This window comes from Ziziphus jujuba, chromosome 9 (assembly GCF_031755915.1).
Source record: "Ziziphus jujuba cultivar Dongzao chromosome 9, ASM3175591v1".
NCBI classification, from domain to species: domain Eukaryota; kingdom Viridiplantae; phylum Streptophyta; class Magnoliopsida; order Rosales; family Rhamnaceae; genus Ziziphus; species Ziziphus jujuba.
Window position 1 is genome coordinate 4,445,261 of NC_083387.1, and position 20,586 is coordinate 4,465,846.

Below are 20,586 nucleotides of genomic sequence, written 5' to 3' on the forward strand. Positions count from 1 at the left end.
CACATCGAAAGTGGAGTAAGTGACAAGATGCAGGTTGTGTAGAAATACCAGAGCACTAGCACGGTGGCAACATACTTACCTGGACGGGGTCGATGGGCGATCCATAAGGCCCATGGCCTGGGTTGGTGACCTCCATTGCACTCTGGAGGGGTGCCCGCCTATGGTCTCCCCAAAGTGGGAGAGCCAACGTCATAATTTGTGCCAGTGGGGGCCTGCGTTCGCGCGGCTCCTGCCCAAATTACTAAATCCAAGATTTTATTGAATCTAGCCCAATTGCGGGCCGGAGAGTAATAAAGTACGACACTAAAGCGAATCGAGCCCAACAACAATAAAAAAATAATATGCATAAGAAAAGGAAGACTTTGACTTAAAAGTTTTAAGAGGATCTCCTCATTGGTGCTCTGGCTTTTATGTTAAATAAGAAAAGGAAGACTTTGACTTAAAAGTTTTAAGGGGATCTCCTCATTGGTGCTCTGGCTTTTTAATTGAGAACCAAACAAATCAGACGGTTGGTTTCAACGGTCAGTCATTTTCCCATATAGGCGCTTTCTCGTAATTTTGCTTTCTTTTTTTCTTTCTTCTTTTTACATTTTTGTTTTTTATCCTCAACTGGTTTCTTCAATTTTTTCTTTTTGATCTTTTTTTCTATTCCGAATTGCCTTTGCCTCTTTGCTTCTTCTGATTCTCCTTCAGGCTTCGGACCAGGTAGGTACATTTCCCCATATTTTTATATAATCAAATAAGAATTTATCAAAGTTGTTACAATTCATCGGAAATATACAGAAGTGATCGAACTTGTTGGCTGGATTTGATATTGAAATTGCAACATGCATTGCGCTTAAGATTTTTCCATATTCAGTCCTACTCGTTCAGTTTCAGTTTATTATTCTTCTGTAAAAGAATTTTGGAGAAATTTGATGGGAAATTTTTTTTTTCCCCCCATATATTTGCGAATTACAATTTCCTAACGGATGGGTTTCCTTCTTTTGTATATGAATCGCTCAGAATATGCATTTATTTTAATTGAATTTGAGGTTTGGTTTTCGCACATTAATAAGTTAGGTACTTATAGGTTGGTTTTATTTAAAATTATTCGTTGTTAGTTGATTGAGGCATTATATCGCGCAGTTGGATGGTTAGAATTTATTGTGTGGTATTGTTTTAGGGTTGTTCTGTTACCTGTTTCTATCGTGATAATGCACAATTAATTTGGGTCTGCTTTAAATTTAATACATTCCGAAAACTGGGTTTTATCCCATGACCTCATATTTTGTGGATCTTTAAAAATTTTATTCAAATGCTCATCAAGTACTTAGTTTATTATTATTTGTTATGTACCTTTTGTTGCAGGAAGTGTTTCACGTTATTTTAGTTTGTCTTTGCAATTTCTGTTGAATCTAGCAGCAAGCCTGTACTTTTTTCGTTAACGAATTTTCGGTTAATAATATGCTTATAGCTTGCTTAATGGTGCTACTCTAGATTCTTTTAGCCAATTGTGTGTTCCTAAAATGCTTAATCTGTGTCTTTTAGTTTCTTGAAAATGGTACTCTCCACTTTGCGTCGGGAAGACTGGAACTTGTACTGCTTTGTTCAATCAAAGCTTTCCTGGAATTGTGCAACTTGGATCCTCATGATCTGCTAGTCAATGTTTTCTGGAGATGGAAGCAAATGGGAATTCATCTATAGAAGTATACAGGAATTTACAGGGGTTTATAGCCATTTTAACATCTGCAGCATGTGAATGGGTTTTGATATTTCTGCTGCTTATTGATGCTGTGTTATCATACCTGTTGAAAAAATTTGCAGATTATTGCAATTTGCAGAGACCCTGTATTTTGTGCTCCAGGCTTGATCATGTTATCGGCAATGAAAATAACACTGAGCTTTATCAGAATCTGCTTTGCAGCAAGCACATATCAGATCTCTCATCTTTGATTTCTTGTCGTAACCATGGGAAGCTTGCTGATGGCCGTGGAATGTGTGAAGATTGCCTATTTTCATTCACCACAAAGAACAAAGCCAACGCAGAAATGCACAGGGTTTTGGAGGCTAAGTTGGAAGCGGATATTGGTGGTTCTGGTTTCCAAAGCTCATTTCTAAACATGGACTCCCTTCCTGGTTTCATAGTCACAAAACGGTGTTCTTGTTGTAATAAACCTTGGAACACAAGACAAAGTGCCAACAAATTGCTCCAACTAAAATCATCTGAGAGTAAGGCTCCTAAACCTAATATTCCCTTGCCACAATTACCAGGTCATAGTCGTTTACAACGTCGGGATAACTTGAAGAAGATAAGGAATAAATTTCGTGGCTCAGTAACCACTCGTAGACTTGGAAAAAGTGGTTTTGATCCAATGTCTTATGTTGGATACAGAGAGTTGAAGATCAATTCTGATTCTGAAACTGAGATTCCATGGTCTGATGACGACATTGGTAGATGCAATAATCAGGAAGGTAGTGAGCCTGTGGAAGATTTTATAGATCAGTGCACGTCAGATAATATAGCCAAAGAACCCTCCAGTAATTTCAATACAGTAAAACCTACAAATTGTTCATATATTCTCAGGCCTTTCCTTTCTGATCCAACTGTGCAGCATGATATTAGCAAGGCTTATGATGTGAAATCATTGGCTTCTCATGTTTCTCATCATGATTATGATGGTAAACTTGATTGGCAACAAGTCAATCAGAAACCCAACACTACTGCATTTCCTGAAATTATTTCTCTGGATGAGATCTCCCCACCCTCTGAACTGGATGAGCTTTATTCTCAAGATAACAAACCCTCTTTTGTTGTAGCGCCATCTTCAGAGAAGTGTAATCTCTTTCACTTTCTGAGATTGTGTGCTTTTTTTGGATTTGCCCAAAATCTTTGGAATTCATTTATTTCTTTCAGGGCTGGCTTGCTTTGGTTTTGGCGCACGCATTGCATGTGAATTTTTATTTTGTTTTAATTTTTTATGTTGCTAACTCTGTTTTGAAATTATTTCTAGCAGATGTTAGCAGAGTAAGTGATCTTGAACATGCATCTATTGACAAGCACAAGGAAGTCTTGAAATCCACGAGTATATCAGCGGGACCTTCTACTAAAATTGATTGGGTTGTCAACGATACCACTGTTATAAATGCAAAAAATAGTGACATATTTGATGTCTGCGAAAACGAATCATCTTGTGTTATTGAACCTATCATGAAAGAACCTCATGCAGTTGACAAGAAATCAAAACCTTTGTCACTTCGAAACTCCTTAGGACAAGAGTGTAGTTTTTCATCAAAAAATACAAGTCCAGGAAGAGATGCCCAGGATGATGAAGTTCAGATAACAGATGCTTCCAACTCTAATGAAATTCAGATGCTTCGGAAGTCAGTGTCAGTGGAATCTGGTCTTGAATCTCTAGACAGAAGCAATGTCACTGAAATTGAAGGTGAAAATATAGTCGATCGGTTACAACGACAGGTTGAGCATGACAAAAGACGCATGGCTGTTTTGTTTAAGGAACTAGAGGCAGAAAGGAATGCTTCCGAAATTGCCACAAATCAGGCAATGGCCATGATTACAAGGTTGCAAGAAGAAAAAGCAGCACTGCATATGGAGGCTCTTCAATATTTACGTATGATGGAAGAGCAAGCAGAGTATGATGTTGAGGCACTGGAGAAAGCTAATGACCTCCTGGCTGAGAAGGAGAAAGAGATACAAGATATGGAAGCAGAGCTAGAATTTTATAGGTTGAATTTCCCAGATGAAATAAAATCGGAAAATTTTCATGGTGGTTATGATATGAAGAGCAAGAATGATGCAGAGACTCCTACTGTGGTCTGCAGAGATAATATCAGCATTCCTTGTAACTCAATAACTACTGATATAAAAGCTTGTGGCAAAACTTTTGCAGCTAAGACTCCATGTTTAGAGTTCGAAGATGAAAGGTTGTATATCTCACAACATTTGCAGTGCTTGGAGAAGAAGCTCTGTCAAATTTTTCGCAATGGCACTTTCTCCAACATGGCTAATGGTGATCATTCTAAGAAACTTGCAGATGATGGACATAAGGGAATAGGGTCTCGTCAAAAGGAGGAGATTCTGTTAAATAATCATATTGAAGAATATTTACATGATTGTAACGGAAGCACTACCTCTCCAGAAGATGGAAGTGCTTCAGATGATGATGATTGTTATTGTTTATCAAGCAACGGAAATAATCATTTTGATTCCCATAGCCAAACAAATTGTGTGCATCAAAGCAGAATTGATTTAGTTGCTCTTGGAAATGAAATCTCTGACCTTAATGACAGGTTAGAAGCACTTGAGACTGATAATGATTTTCTTGAACATATGCTTAACTCTATCCAGCATGGAAATGAGGGACTACAATTTGTTCAAGAAGTAGCTCATCAACTGCAAGAATTGCGAAAAACTTGGATAGGATTAAGAAGTCAATCTGTTCCTTAATTTCACATCCACTGACATGGTAAGGCATTTTATGTTTAACTGGTAATTTCTTTTGAGCCATGTTGACAAGTCATTGAAGTAACCTACAAATTAGCATCTTGATTAGCAAAAACAGTTTATGCTAGTATTTGTCTGTTTGGTGTATTAAGCCTGCACTTTCATTTATTTTTGTTTCTCAGATGTATAGGGGAATCAGAAGGCAGAAGCTAGACATACCAATTCAAGTTTATAATCAGTCGACGTTTGGACCCAGCATTTGAAGAACACATGAACTTGCATTCCTCAAGTTCCCCTACCAATCATGAAACTTCAGGCATACAATTCCATGTATGGGTCACTTAAAATTCTGGATCTAAGAAGATGATATACATACTAGGAGATAGAGTCATAAACTTAGAAATAAGATGTTCAATTTTTCTTTCATCTACGGGTTTTCAATTTTCACTTTGTTTTGTTAGATTAAAGAGATAGTGAGGTTAAGTTTCAATTTCATGGATGGGAATGTGAATCGGGTATCTTTTTTGGTTCATATTTCTTGCTCTCAAAATTTGGCTCAAAAAAGCCAAACCTCTTCGATGTGAAAAGAAAATTCTGATTTTGATATTTGTAGCGATTGCCAATATTCCATAATATTTCCCAATACAGTGAAGCAAATTGATTTGTAACAAAATGTTTCTTGCATCCCTTGTAACACATGTTCTAACATGTTTTAGTTTCTTTGATTGAAAATGGCTATTGTTTGTTTGCTTTTGCAGTAATGTGTGCATTGCATAGAATATTTTTATTCCGTTTTACGATTCGTGTGAATTTTTAAAGTCTTCTAGTTTTCAGACAGCATGGATGAACATATTAACCTGGTCTTTTATCCCTAAGAAATTACACCTCTATTTGACAAGTAATTATACGTCATGATTTAATATATATATATATATATATACATATATGTATACATATGTATGTATATATTCCATAACCCTTCGCCGCATCTTCTCACATTATATATAACTACGCATGAGCCAAATGCTTTGCACGTGATCATGATATAATAGGGTTAATGTTTAAAGTCGCATTTTTTCCCCACGAGGTGTATGATAAAGAATAATGGATATAGGTGAAAATATTTTGTCATACAAAATTTTGTGTTTACATAGCCAAATTTTTTATTTCCACCTGAGATGATAAATTTTTAAGTAAAATATCAATTTTAAAAAATAAATAAAATCAATTCCATAACTTTTGATTTTTTTAAAATAAAAGGATAAATTTGTTTTATCGACAATATAAAAATAGATTTCTCAAGTTCAAATATTTGTTTTTCACATATTTCAATTTAGAAAATAAACTTATTTTAAAATTTTACAGTAAATATTGGGGAAAAAAAACAGTTTTATTAAAAAATCTTAATATCATAACATCCTTCAATTTTATAAAAAGAATTAATTTATTACAACAACAGATTTTTCGATGTAAATTTATTTTATTTTCTGTACGCTATAAAATATAAGCAAAATACACATGAACTTATATTATGAAAAAAAAAATACATATTAATTTAAACATCCAATACACAATTCCATAATCAACTTTACTATTTTCTTTCACAAATAAATTAATTATTAAACTTGAGATTTTCTAATAATTTGAGAAAATTCATCGTATGGAGACAGATGAAACTTATATCTATAGAATGAAGTGTTTTGGGATGACCTATACTAGTAGATGAGTTAGCAACTTCACATAATTTAATTTCTAAATGAAGTTTTAGACCACTAAAACAACATTATACTGCTTTTGTTTTTCGGTCAAGAACATTTTACTTTCCTACCAAACCAAAAAACAAACAAGGCACCTCCTCATGATTTGCAAAGCTATACAGATTTTTGAAATCTAATTAACACTTGTAGTATTAACAATAATAATTTATTTAACTTAAAAAAATGCAAGGATCTTTCATATAAGGGTCAAAAAAAATCAAGAGCATATTTTACAATACCAAGCAGATCTTTTTTTTTTTCTTTTTTTTTGGTTATTAATACCAAACAACATTTATGCTTACTTAATACACAGCACTAAGAGGGAAAAAATAATAATAATAATAAAATAACAATAAAACAGAAAAAGAGGAAGAAGAAATTATATGGGGAAAAAAAAAGATATATAATAACAAACGGTGAATGAACTTCTCACAACAGTAGTAACACAATTTCAAACGTGTTTCATACTTAAATAAAAATATAAACACAAAGCATAACCAATGGAGTACTTGCCTAGACTTCAGCCAAAAAAAAAAAAAAAAAAAAGCAAATGGAGTACTTGCCTAGCTGTCTTGTCTAGCTTAATTCTCCAATCAGCAACCGAAAAAAAAATAAAAAATGGAGTACTTGCCTAGCTGTCTTGTCTAGCTTAATTCTCCAATAGCGTCTGGGCAAATTTAGCAGGCATCCCCTTTGCTCTGTAATAAAAAATACAACATACGACTAACCATTTTTTTTTTTTTTTTTGTTTCTAAAGGAAAAAAATGTCTAATAGTATTATAAATATGATATCATAATTTTATATGATGCGGTATTGGATCATTCGAAATAATAACAAAATTTATTAAAATTTAAATTTAAATTTTTAAATTTATAGATATTAAAATTGAATAATTTTTTTTTTCCTGTTATGTTATCATTTTCGATAGTCAATAGAAAACTAACAATGATTTACATAAATGATTAGAAGTTTATATTATTATTTTTTTATAAAAAAAATTGTTATTCCTAAAATCTAAATTAAAAGATTTTCGAAATTAGATTTATACGATAGTTTTCAAAAATAGTTAAACTCTTTCTTTTAGATCTAATAAAAATGGTTTGTCACAAAAAATCAGGATCATACAAATTAATATTAAAAATAGGTTTCAAACAAGAACAAAAAAAAAAAAAAATGGAGGGAAAATCAAAAACTTCAACAGAAAAATATACCTGTTTGGTACCTTTAATTGAAGAAGTTGTAGAGATTCATCTTGCTTGATTTTTAAAGCTCCATGATTGATGCAAAAACCAATGGTCATCATCTTTTTCATAGCATTTGGAAGTGACTTTTGGTTGTCCTATTTCGGCAACTCAAACCCCATTTCAACAACTACGATTATCACAAAATCAAAATGCTTAAAAAAAATGCACCAGTCTATCAAACAAATAAATAAATAAAATTACACTTCTCAATACCATTTAGGAATGCGACTATCATCGCCATGCTCCTTACACGGAAGTTCACAAAATCAATCCAAGTTCTCATATTCGCATCCTTGCTGTTTCTGAATGTTTTAATTGCTCTGGGTCACTGCAAAATCAACCTCCGAATGATTTAAACCTCATAATAATTCTATTTGCATTCAATGTACATTTTTTATTTTATTTTGAAACAAAAAAAAAAAGAAAAAGAAAGAAAAAAAAAAAAAGCACCAACCTCGGAATAACAACAATTCCTAGTGTCTCTTGTCTCTTCCCCAACAGAAAAAAAAAAAAAAAAAAAAAAAAAAAAAGAAGAAGAAGAAAAAGAAAAGGGAAAAAAAAAAAAAGTATTCCCTGACCTTATCAATAAATTCAGAGCCCATCATCTTTTCCAAGCCAATATCAATGTGGTAATCCCATGCCCATTACACACATTTTTATTATTACACTTAAGCACAACAATCAATTTCAATATATGTGGGCGCGCGGGTAGAAGTTAAAACAGAGAGTAATTTCCAGAAACTAAGAAGGACTTTAAAATATATATATATATATATATATACATATATCAGACTAAACCATTGAAAGGACAGAAAAATCCCCGAAAATCAGCGCAAGTATGGTCTTCTATGACATGTCTGCTTGTCAGGAAGCCATACCCAAAAAGCAGAAGCTCAAACCATACTGCAGGAACTAAGTCCAATTCTGAGAACTCATGGTAGCAGGTACACCAATCTTAATAGAAGCCAAACCTTGTTCGGCCATCCGTTTCTAACCCGGTCCTTTCTCTTTGCCTTGTGGCTAAAATTACCAATTTCATCCATTCGCAAAATGAAATAAACATTTAAAATGTAATTTCGTTACCCATTCTACATTTTTTTAAACAAGAAGCATTATGTGGAACGCAAAGAAGAAACAAAGCACAAGGGAGAGAACAATATAAAGGTATTTTCCTGGGGACCAAAAGTTGGGCAAGTTTTTTAACATTCTGCCTTTTATATTATATTGTAGTTATAGATATCATCACCCAATTCCAATTGTCCCACCGAGAGGCAAAACAAATTGGAGCTGGTCAATTCAGATAACTAGATTGGTTGATAAAAGGTCAAAATCTTTTATCAACCACATAATGTTAGAAATTTTATGAATCTAAATATACATAATAAATTCTATTAATCATAAATTATTAACCTCCAAACGTAACCATTGATAAATTAAATTTTTAATCCTGCAAAATAGAAAACAATATAAAGTAGTGTCTATAGACACATTACTCTCAAACCACTCTCAGATCTCTGAAAACCCTAATATCAAAATACCGTATGGCATTCTTTGTTTGCTTGCCCTAAACCTTTTATAGTTTCTGCAAGTCACACTTACCCATTAGTTTTTAACACACACAAAATACTAATAATTTAATAATATAATAATACTAAAAAAAATATGGATAAGTCATTAGGCTTTTAAAGAGAGTTGGTCCTCCAGTCTAATGGGCCAACTGGAGTTTTATAGAGAGTGTATGACCAAAGGCCCTACTACAAAATAATAAAATAAGCCAGTTCCATTAATGGCATAAATAGGCCCTGTAAGTGAGTAATTGATTATACCAAGTCCACAAATATTAATTTATTCAACATTCTCCCACTTAGACTGCATAATCATCATCATATAAAATCCAAACTCACTTACTATAGAATCTCCCGAACCATAATGCCATTTCATCCAACTATATAGTATACCGACAGGGCACAACAATATACTAGACTAGGAAGTAGAGATTTTCTCAGTAAATTTCCCAAAACATTATACCATTTCAACTGAGTACTTTGCATGCCACAAACTCAGTCTAGGTAGTAGAGATTTACCTAACCATGTGCAATCCCTCAACACACAAAACCATTTCATTCAAGCACATTGCGTATCGATAGGATACAACAATATACCCAAACTAGGTAGTAGGAATTCACCATGGCACCTGTGGATCAACATACACATATACATAGATTAATAGTCTCAACAGGCCTGTAAATATAAGGAGCAATGATATATGTAATAAATCATCTCATAAATAAATAATGATCCACATACATCAAAGTATTAAAATATTCAAAAAAATAAATAATACTCAATATGGATATTACTACAGAAAACATAACAAACTCCCACTGACCCACAGCAGTCTCAACTGCCTAACAATCCCATACAGGACACATGCTCCTCAAATATGCCTATTGGTAAAGTCTTGGTCAGTGGATCTGCCACCATGCTATAAGTCGGCGTGTGAACAACAGTAATGAGGCCCTCTTCAACTTTCTCCTTTACCACAAAATATTTCACATCAATGTACTTCACACCAGGAGTACCTTTTAAATTATTGGAGAAAGATACCACTGCAGTATTATCACAATACATCATAATAGGCCTTTCAATGGAGTCAACTACTCCTAAATCACGAATAAAATTCTGTAGCCAAACTGCATGACGGGTAGCCTCATAACACGCCACATATTCTGCCTCCATAGTCGAGAATGCTGTCACTGACTGCTTGGCACTCCGCCAAGACACAGCATCTTCTGCCATGATAAATATATAACCAGTGGTAGATTTCTTATTATCCACACAACCTTTATAATCTGCATCACTATAACCCACTACTTCAAGAGAGTTGGTGCGACGATATGTCAACATATGATCTTTAGTACCTTGAAGATACCTAAAGACCTTTTTAACTGCTTGGTAATGAATAGGACCGGGATTGCTCATAAATCTACCAAGGACACCCACAGCAAAAGCTATATCAGGCAGTGTACAAACTTGAGCATACATCAAACTACCCACTGCTGAAGAATAGCGAACATTCTTCATTGCCATCCTTTCTCTATTATTCTTGGGACACTGATCTTTAGAAAACTTTTCACCTGTCGTAACCGGTACATTTCCAGAAGAACAATTATGCATATCAAATCTCTTAAGGATTCTATCAATATAAGCTCTCTGAGACAATTGCAACACATAATTAGTCTATCTTGAACAATCTTGATGCCCAAAACAAAAAAAGCCTCACCAAGATCTTTCATATCGAAATGGTTGCACAACATCTGCTTTGTCTCAGCTAATAGGTCAGTGTCATTAGTAGCTAAAAGTATGTCATCAACATACAATACTAGAAATATAAAACTACTCCCACTGACCTTCATATATATGCATCTATCAACAACATTCTCCTTAAAGCCATTTTCGGTGACAACCTCATTAAACTTAAGATACCATTATCTTGAAGCTTGCTTATGACCATAAATAGATTTTTTAAGCTTACAAATCAAATTACCATTCCCTATTTGTTGGAAACCAACTGGTTGAACCATATATACATCCTCATATAAATCACCATTCAGAAAATCAGTCTTGACATCCATCTGATGCAACTCCAGGTCATAATACGCCACAATCGCCATAATAATTCTAAAAAAATCTTTTGTGGATACAAGAGAGAAAGTCTCTGTATAATCAATTCCTTCCTTCTGGTTAAACCTTTTAGCTACAAGTCTAGCCTTATACCTCTCCACTTGACCATTGGAGTCCTTTTTAGTTTTAAAGACCCATTTGCACCCAATAGGCTTGCCACCCTCTGGTAACTCAACTAAATCCCAAACTCCATTTGATGCCATGGATTTCATTTCATCTTCCATTGCATCCAACCAAAAATTTGAGTTTGAGCTGCTTATGGCCTCCTCATAAGTGACTGGATCTGAATCATCACTTATGTCAAACTCATGCTCCTGCAAGTAAACCTCATAATCATCAGGAATAGCTGATCTCCTAGTCCTTTGTGACCTCCTCAAAGGTACATCAGCATCTGCAATAGCTGGAATATCCTGCTCTTCAACAATGAGTTCGTTCTGACCAACTACTGGTTCATCAACTACTGGATCAACAATATCTCTATCAGGAACAACTATATTGGGAATGAAAACACCTTCTTCTCTAAATTGAGGCACCCTTGTTCCATTATTATCATCAAATCCAAAATCATCTTCAAAATAAATGACCCTGTCTGATTCCACGATCCTGGTGGTGTGAGAAGGACAAAAGAATCTTGAACCTCTAGATCTTATACAATAGCCAACAAAATATCCACTAATGGTTTTAGGATCCAACTTCTTAATTTGGGGATTATAAATCCTTACTTCAGCTTTGCAACCCCATATTCGAAAAATGGTGCAAATTAGGTTTTCTTCCTGACCACAACTCAAAAGGTGTCTTAGGAACGGATTTACTTGAAACTTGATTCAAAATATAAGCCGCCATCCTTAAAGCCTCTCCCCACAAATAATCTGGCAACCTAGAATTTGCCAACATAGACCGCACCATATCCAACAAAGTCTTATTCCTTCTCTCAGCTATGCCATTTTGCTGAGGTGTACCAAGCATCGTATATTGCGCATCAATGCCACACTCACTCAAATAAATAGCAAAAGGCCCTGGGTTCCTTCCAATCTCATCATATCTACCATAAAACTCACCACCTCTATCAGATCTTACAGCTTTTATTTTCTTATTCTTTTAAAGCTCCATCTTTACCTTAAACTCTTTAAAAGCAACTAAAGAATCTGACTTCTCACGAATAAGTTCAACATGTCCATAACGAGAGTAATCATCAATGAAGGTAATAAAATATCTATAACCACCCAAAACAGTTGGTGTAAAAGGTCCACATATGTCAGTGTGGATTAACTCCAAAACATCTCCACACCTAGCTAACTTATCCTTTCTTACCTTGGCAATTAACTTCCCTTTCACACATTCAACACAAGTCAACAGATCAGAGAAATCAATATTAGGAAGTATCCTATCCTTTACTAACCTTTCCATTCTGTGCTTAGAAATATGTCCCAAACGTTTATGCCATAACATTGAGGAATTGTCATTAACTCTTGGGCGTTTGGAAGCAACAATAGGAGCAACAATAGAATTAACAGAGAAATTGAGACCATTATTAAATAAATCAAGCTTATATAAATTGTCACATAAAGTTCCAAAACCAACAACTTTACCATTTTTAAATAATTCAACTTTGTTATTTCCAAACAAAAAACTATAACCTTGACTATCCAAAAGTGAAATAGATAACAAATTTCTTCTTATTGAAGGTACATAAGAAACTTCTTGCAACTCCAAAGCATATCCAGTGGCAAGCTTCAACTTGATTATTCCCACAATATTCACCTTCACTCTTGAGCTATCTTCCATATAAACATGCTGCTCAAGATTGGTTGGGCCCCTTCGGCTTATCATCCCCTGCAACGAATTAGTAACATGAATTGTTGCTCCAGTATCTAACCACCAAGAATTCATGGGCACATCAATAATATTGGTCTCAATCATTAAAATATTACCTCTCTTCTCTTGCTTTCCCCTTAAGGTCCAACAGTGTATCTTCTTGTGTCCAACTTTATTGCAGTATCCACACCTTCCATTGAAGTACTCTTTCCTTTTGCTAATCTGAAAAACACCATCCCTCGGCCCTTTAGGCTTCATACCAGAAAATTTCTTCCTATTGGGGTTAAAACCTTGCCCAGGCTTGAAACCTTGTCCTGGCTTGAATCCTTGTCCCTTCTTTTGGAAAAACTTCTTGGACTTATCTACCTGATGTGAAACCATAGCAACAGACCTAGACTTACTTAATCTAATATCATCCTCTTCCTTGACAAGGATAGCAGTCAATTCCTCCAAGCTACAACCTTCTTTCTTAGTATTCAAAATCGACCTTATTATCAAACTGTGATGGAAGACTCCTCATTATAGAATAGGTCAAGAACTCCTCTCCAATGTCCATCGTAAGATCCTTCAGCTTATTATAATAGGAGGAAAGTAGCATAATATGGTCCCTTACTCCTTTAATACCATCATACTTGGTATTATTCAATAGGTCCAAATAATGATGCTTCTCATTCATATCAAACTTGATAAACTTCTTTCCTATCTTCTCAAGAAGTTCCTTTGCAGTATCCACTTTAGGAATACTAGCATATATGGCCTCATCCATGTAATTCTCCATCATCATCATACAGCACTTGTTAGAGTGCTTCCAATCCTCATAAAGTTTCTTAGCTGCTACAGTACTCTCATCAGTCGGTATCTCTGGTGGATCTATCTCCACAGCCAAATTCAATTTCATGAAGGTCAAATTCATAACTAAGGTTTTCTTCCATTTCTGATAATTTATCCCATCCAATTTCATCATGGCAGTCATGGGCGGAAGGTTTGGGGTGCTACTAGCTGTAAAAAATAATAAACAACAAGACATTCAAAAATTTAAGATAATTCAATTACTATTTTCCAGCCCCTCAACACAAAAACACAAATATAAATATCGCTTAGGGTTTTTGTAGCATTAAAGATACCCTTACACAGGCCAGGGACAGTCAACCAAATAACCACAATCAAATGCATTAAACTGAATCACCGACATGGCAACTCAGAACCTGCAATACATGGCATTTAATTAATTTCCACTGCCATTCCAGGCGTCATACAAAGCAACTAAAACTACCGACAGGGTAGCCTAGTTACCCGTATAGACCCTGGTTAATAAGTGGGAGAAAAATAACATATTGGCAATTTCATGAAATAGGCAAATATAAAACATCCCATCCATTATGTCAACATATATTACATTGGTACACATAATGCAGATAAAATAAGTCTCACGACAGGTGAGTACTTAGAATTCCACACTACTATACCAACTAGGCACAAAGCCTCTTTAGGGAAAGCTAACACAATCAAAATTTTCATGCATAGATATTTAAATTTAATTCAATAAAATTGGAATGAAATAAATAAACAAATAAATAAATGAATAACATCCTTTTTTTTTTTTTTGGTTAATAAGAGTGAACAATAGATAAATAAACAACTAACCAAATAAATAAATAAACAAAATAAAAATAAAAAGGAAAAAAAAAGTTTTTTTTTTTTTTGGGCTGCTGACGTCAACAAACGACACGTCGTGCTGACATCAGCACCAAGGCTCCAAACGGCATGCCGTTTCTCTCATCTTCTTCACCCAACCGGGTCACGGGTGATCCAGTTCCAGTCCAAACGGGTCACGCGACCTGCTAATTCAACCCGTCTGGAAAATACAATTCCGGCCACCGTTTTCAACAATACCGGTGCCATTCTTCTCCTTTCGGTATGGGCAACAATTTTAAAGTATCAATTTGACTAAAGGAGAGCTTAAAACAAACACCCAAACTTAAGATTATAATCGGCCAAAACTCAAAAATAAACAACCGTGTAATCATAAGAAATTCCAGAAAATTTTGAGCAAAATAGATACCTTTTGATTCCTCTACTCTTGAGAAAGTTTTTCCCCATATCAATTTGGTTCAAAAACGCAGAAAAATAAACACCCAAGTAATTCCAAAAAAATTGCAGAAATTTTATTTTATTTTATTTTATTTTTTATTATTATTTTTTTTATTAAAGCTTTTCAGGTCCAATTCGAGATTTTAAACAATACAAAACACATCGAAAAACAATTTTCTACCATGCCCAGGTCTTAATTCGAACTAAAACAAGGTTTATATACTTTGCACAAATTTGATTCAAAACCTGATTACCACTAGTTTCGCATCACAATTTCTTTTTTTTTTTTTTTAATTTACAAATAACAATCGGGCATGTATTATGTTTCTTCACACATCAAGATCATAGCTTCACAGATCCATGCACGCAGAAAGAAAAATAAAATAAAGAACATATATTTGAATCCCACATATCATTCAATGGCCACATACAGTTCAATTCGATTATCATAGATACAACGAAGACTAATCACAAAGAAATTTATTATGCATATTGACCATGTGCTCTGATACCAATTGTTAGAAATTTTATGGATCTAAATATACATAATAAATTCTATTAATCATAAATTACTAACCTCCAAACGCAGCCATTGATAAATTAAATCTTTAATTCTGCAAAATAGAAAACAATATAAAGTAGTGCCTATGGACACACTACTCTCAAACTACTCTCAGATCTCTGAAAACCCTAATATCAAAATACCGTATGACATTCTTTGTTTGCTTGCCCTAAACCTTTTATAGTCTCTGCAAGTCATACTTACCCATTAATTTTTAACACACACAAAATACTAATAATTTAATAATATAATAATACTAGAAAAAATATGGATAAGTCATTGGCTTTTAAAGAGAGTTGATCCTCCAGTCTAATGGGCTAACTGGAGTCTTATAGAGAGTGTGTGACCAAGAGCCCTACTACAAAATAATAAAATAAGTCATTCCCATTAATGGCATAAATAGACCCTGTAAGTGAGTAATTGATTATGTTAAGTACACAAATATTAATTTATTCAACACATAAAAGTTTGTATTTTCAACATGGTCTGAATTGAAAATCCAATAATATATGTGAAACTTGCTTAAAATATATAAAGGTTTTACGAATCGACGCAGATAAATCCACCGGAATACACTCACCTTTAAGTTTCCGATCTTTTTTTTATTATCAAAAATAAAAAAAAAGCAAAATAAAATTGGTGCTGGCCACGAAAAGGGAGCATACGATTTAATTATAATTAATTACCACTTTACCATTCACCATGATTATTCGACTCTTTCTAATACAAAACAATTTTCTTTTACTTATTTATTTTTTTATCATTAAGATAATATATACTTTAGACAACTAAAAATGAAAATTCAATATCAAATTAAACAAGGAACAACCAAACCATAGGAATTTATAAATTAGGTGGGGTTTAGTATTTCACCCAAAAAAAAAAAAAAATGTATCCAATCACAAAAGCCAAAACAAGGATTGCAATATTTAATTTAGTTAGTCACTTTTCATTTTAAAATTTAGACCTTAAGCAATTAGCAAGCAACGAATTTGAAATCTGTTTTAGTAACATCCTACAAATTACAAGCTAGCTTCCTAGAAACTGGCACACAATACCATGTCACGGGTGACGATGGAGTGACTTTTTGGCTAGCTTTTGTGACGACTTTTTTTTTTTTTTTTTTTTGGGGGTGAAACTGAGATTCGATTAGAACCCAAAAACAAGGGGCTGGCAAAAAAACCAAGACCCCGATTCAGGGAGCTATACCAACATCACTATCCTGAATCAAAAACAAAGCAATAGAAGATGGCAAGGAGCTGAGGTTGACCTCTCCATAGAACCTCTGTTGCTTTGCCCATTGACCTACTGCATGAGCGGCTCTATTAGCCACTCTATCTGACCAAACAAAAATCACGTTAACAAACAAAGAAATCAAAAGAAAAATAGAGTTTGCAATATGTTCAGCTTTCTAGTGGATGTGTTTTGTATCTTTGATATTCAAACCCTCAATGTGACGACTTTGCTTCCGCAGAAATATATATATATATATATATATAAATAAGGAAATTTCTTTTTTTCCTTTCTTTTTTTTGGCTGAAAATATTTAAATAAACTTCGCAATTGGCAATACAAACACATATTTCCCTTAAAATAATAAAAAACAAAATAAAAAAAATGTAGGCCTGCTTCGCAAAACGTTTCTTGCGGTACATCCGTACACATGAATATTTTTTATGTTTTACTTGATTCACTTTATTCAATTGAAAACAAAAGGCAATAAATTAGTCGATTATTTATAAACTACACAGTTATTGGTAATTTTATAGTGATGATTTTAATTCAGAAAAAGCAAACATTATTCTTCGAGGTTCTTATTGAAAATTTTTCCGCGCAAGTTAAAGGAAATAAAAAGAAAAACCTAAAGAAAGGAAAAAAACAACTTTTCCCTAACTTGGACAATTTAAGCCTTCGAAATCTTATGGATGATGCAAATATATATTTATAAAGTTAAGCAATAACTAATGCAAAAAGTAAAATGAAATGTTCACTAGCCACCAAAAATAAACTTTGTAATTTATTTAAAAACATACTAGAAAACGCAGACCATTCTTCGAGTTATATATACCTCTCCTTGACCAAGCCTCTTACGTACCCAATTCTAATTTCCAACCAAGACGTACACACCAAAAAATTAAGGCAATCCCCCCTACCAGTATTCATTGCCACGCAAGTTATAAAATAAAAAAATAAAATAAATTGAAAAAGAAATAAAAACAAAAAAAAACAATTTTCCAACTTTGCATCTTCCAGGACTTGGTCAATTTAGTCTCCTAAATCTTTTGAATGATACGAAAAAAATATATGTATGTATACACACACACATATATAAATATAATTGACTTTTTTTTTTATAAATATATATATATATATATATATAAAAGTTTGAATCTCTATACATATAAAGGTAATTAGCAATTAATAAGGAAAAAGTAAAACGAAATGTTCACACTAGCTACCAAGCAGAAACTTCATTATAACATATTTTTATCTAGAAACATACTATAAAACGCAGACTAGTATTAACCTTCAGACCTATAAATACCTGTCCTTTAACAAAGTCTCCTCCAATTCATATCCAGTTCTAATTTCCAACCAAGACGTGCGGACACACACACACACACACACACACACAGAGCAAATTAAAGCAATCCCAACCTACCTGCCAGTGATTACCATGAATATTCCTCCTCAACTTTTAGTATCCTCATTCCTTTTCATTCTTCCACTGCTCTTCCTCTTCATCTTCACCAAGAAGAAGAACAAGTCATCTCCCAATTCAACCAAACAACAGCTCCCAAAGTCATATCCATTAGTCGGACATTACTTCTCCATCTCACCCAACCAGCACCGCCGCAACCAATACACCACCGAGGTTCTCCAGAACTCCCCGGCCGCCACCTTCGTCTTCCGCCATTTATTCGGCGCCCGCCGGATCACAACAGCCAACCCCGCCGTGGTCCAGCACATTCTCAAGACCAACTTCTCCATCTACCAAAAGGGCGATTCCTTTAGGATTCCCCTCTCCGACTTCCTGGGCGACGGTATTTTCAACGCTGACGGCGACAACTGGAAGTTTCAGAGACAGGTCGCCAGCCACGAATTCAACACGAAATCGCTCCGGAAATTCATCGAGACGGTTGTGGAAACGGAGCTCTCCGATCGTCTGCTTCCGATTCTCTCGGAAGCCGCGTCTGATAATTCCGTCCTCGATTTCCAAGACATACTCCAGCGGTTCGCTTTCGACAACATATGCAAGATCGCTTTCGGATTCGACCCCGCTTACTTATCTCCATCGCTTCCCGATGCGAAATTCGCTCTGGCTTTCGACGATGCCGTTTCGATTAGCAGCCAAAGGAATATTTCCTCCGTCCCGTGGGTTTGGAAAATCAAGAAGATTTTCGGCATCGGATCCGAAAAGCAGCTTGCTCAATCGATTTCGGAAGTCAGAGACTTCGCCACCCACATTGTCCGAGAAAAGAAAAAGGAACTCGCCGAGAAAAGCTCTGTCGATTCCGTCGATCTGCTGTCTCGGTTCTTGAGCTCTGGCCATTCCGACGAGAAATTCGTCACGGACATAGTCATCAGCTTCATACTGGCAGGGAAGGACACAACCTCGGCGGCTCTCACGTGGTTTTTCTGGCTCGTGGCTGTCAATCCACATGTAGAGAAGCAAATTCTGAAAGAAATCAACGACCAATCAGAGACGTCAGTTTACAGCGAAGTGAAAGAAATGGTATACACTCAGGCCGCATTGTGCGAGAGCATGCGGCTCTATCCTCCGGTTCCTGCGGATGCTAAAGAGGCGGCGGTGGATGACGTATTGCCAGACGGAACGGTGGTGAAGAAGGGGGACAAGGTCGTGTACCATCCGTACGCAATGGGGAGGATGGAGAATGTATGGGGAAAAGATTGGGCGGAGTACAGACCCGAACGGTGGCTGGAATGGAACGAGGAGAGTAAGAAGTGGAGCTTAGTGATGAGGGACTCCTACACTTACCCTGTGTTCCAGGCAGGGCCAAGGATATGTTTGGGGAAAGAAATGGCATTCTTGCAGATGAAAAGGGTGGTAGCTGGGGTTCTGCGCCGGTTCCGGGTGGTGCCGGCGATGGCGGAAGGGACTGAGCCAGTGTTCATTTCTCACTTGACTTCCAAAATGAAAGGTGGGTTTCCGGTCAGGTTTGTGGAAAGGGGTGGAACAGAGTAATGCAAAGAAGAACAAGTTCGTGGCAAAGAAGGTCGAAAGAAGAGTATCTTTTGCTGTAAATATTATGTTTTGTTTATTTGGTTAGGCGTTGGAATTTAAGATAATTGTTTGAGGTTTTGTTTTAAGTAGGATATATTATCTATGTTGTTATATATATTATTTTTTTGATGGGTGTAAAAGATATTTGTTGTTACTTTGTTGTAACTTGTATGTGACTTTGATTTTGATTGTTCAAAAAAATACGAGTAAAGATCCAAGTGAACATGATCATTGTCTTTCTTGCTTCATTAATAAATAATTCATAGCATTGTACCTACTCCCTTCATAGCATTGTACCACTAGGGAGTAGGGATGGGCAAAATCCAATTTAATCCGTTCAACCCGTCTAATCAAATCCATTTTTAACAGTTTCAATTGTATTTTTACATCAATTGGATTGGATTGGATTCACAATATTATAAATGATATGGATTGGATTGGTTATGGGTTGCAAATATAAATCTAATCCAATCCAATCCAAATAATATATTATATAACTAAAAAATTATATATTTTTTATTTTTTTCATTTTTATATATTAATTTTAGAATATTTTTTTCATTTTTATATATTAATTTTTAAATTTTTTTTTCCATTTTTATATATTGATTTTTAATATATATATATATATATATATTTTTTTTTCTTTTACATTCTCATATTCCAAATCTCAAATTAAATTGTAAGTTGTAACCCTAAACTAAACATTTACTTTTATTGCCGCCCACCACTAGTCCATCAC

At 34.6% G+C, this 20,586-nt stretch overlaps 2 protein-coding genes and 1 non-coding gene across 7 annotated transcripts; all 3 read left to right on the forward strand.

Annotated features, from left to right (window-relative positions):
• Positions 1-71: 71 nt before the first annotated feature.
• On the forward strand, positions 72-232 carry LOC112493004 (U1 spliceosomal RNA). The gene has a single exon (XR_003057420.3). It is a non-coding gene; the product is annotated as a U1 spliceosomal RNA (small nuclear RNA).
• Positions 130-4,976, forward strand: LOC107425823 (probable myosin-binding protein 4). Of its 5 annotated transcripts, none has more exons than XM_060820421.1 (5): positions 130-521; positions 1,531-1,688; positions 1,807-2,817; positions 2,997-4,466; positions 4,627-4,976. In XM_060820421.1, exons 2-4 carry the CDS (start codon positions 1,646-1,648, stop codon positions 4,445-4,447), a joined length of 2,505 nt encoding a protein of 834 aa, XP_060676404.1. In that variant the 5' UTR covers positions 130-521; positions 1,531-1,645; the 3' UTR covers positions 4,448-4,466; positions 4,627-4,976. The 5 variants fall into 5 exon arrangements, with proteins under 5 accessions (XP_060676404.1, XP_060676403.1, XP_060676402.1 ...); XM_060820420.1 differs by lacking the exon at positions 130-521 and adding an exon at positions 529-709; XM_060820419.1 differs by lacking the exon at positions 130-521 and adding an exon at positions 529-705.
• A 13,184-nt stretch (positions 4,977-18,160) lies between these two features.
• Positions 18,161-19,998, forward strand: LOC125424037 (cytochrome P450 94A2). Its single transcript, XM_016035923.4, has one exon. It carries the CDS (start codon positions 18,276-18,278, stop codon positions 19,803-19,805), a length of 1,530 nt encoding a protein of 509 aa, XP_015891409.3. The 5' UTR covers positions 18,161-18,275; the 3' UTR covers positions 19,806-19,998.
• Positions 19,999-20,586: the final 588 nt, after the last annotated feature.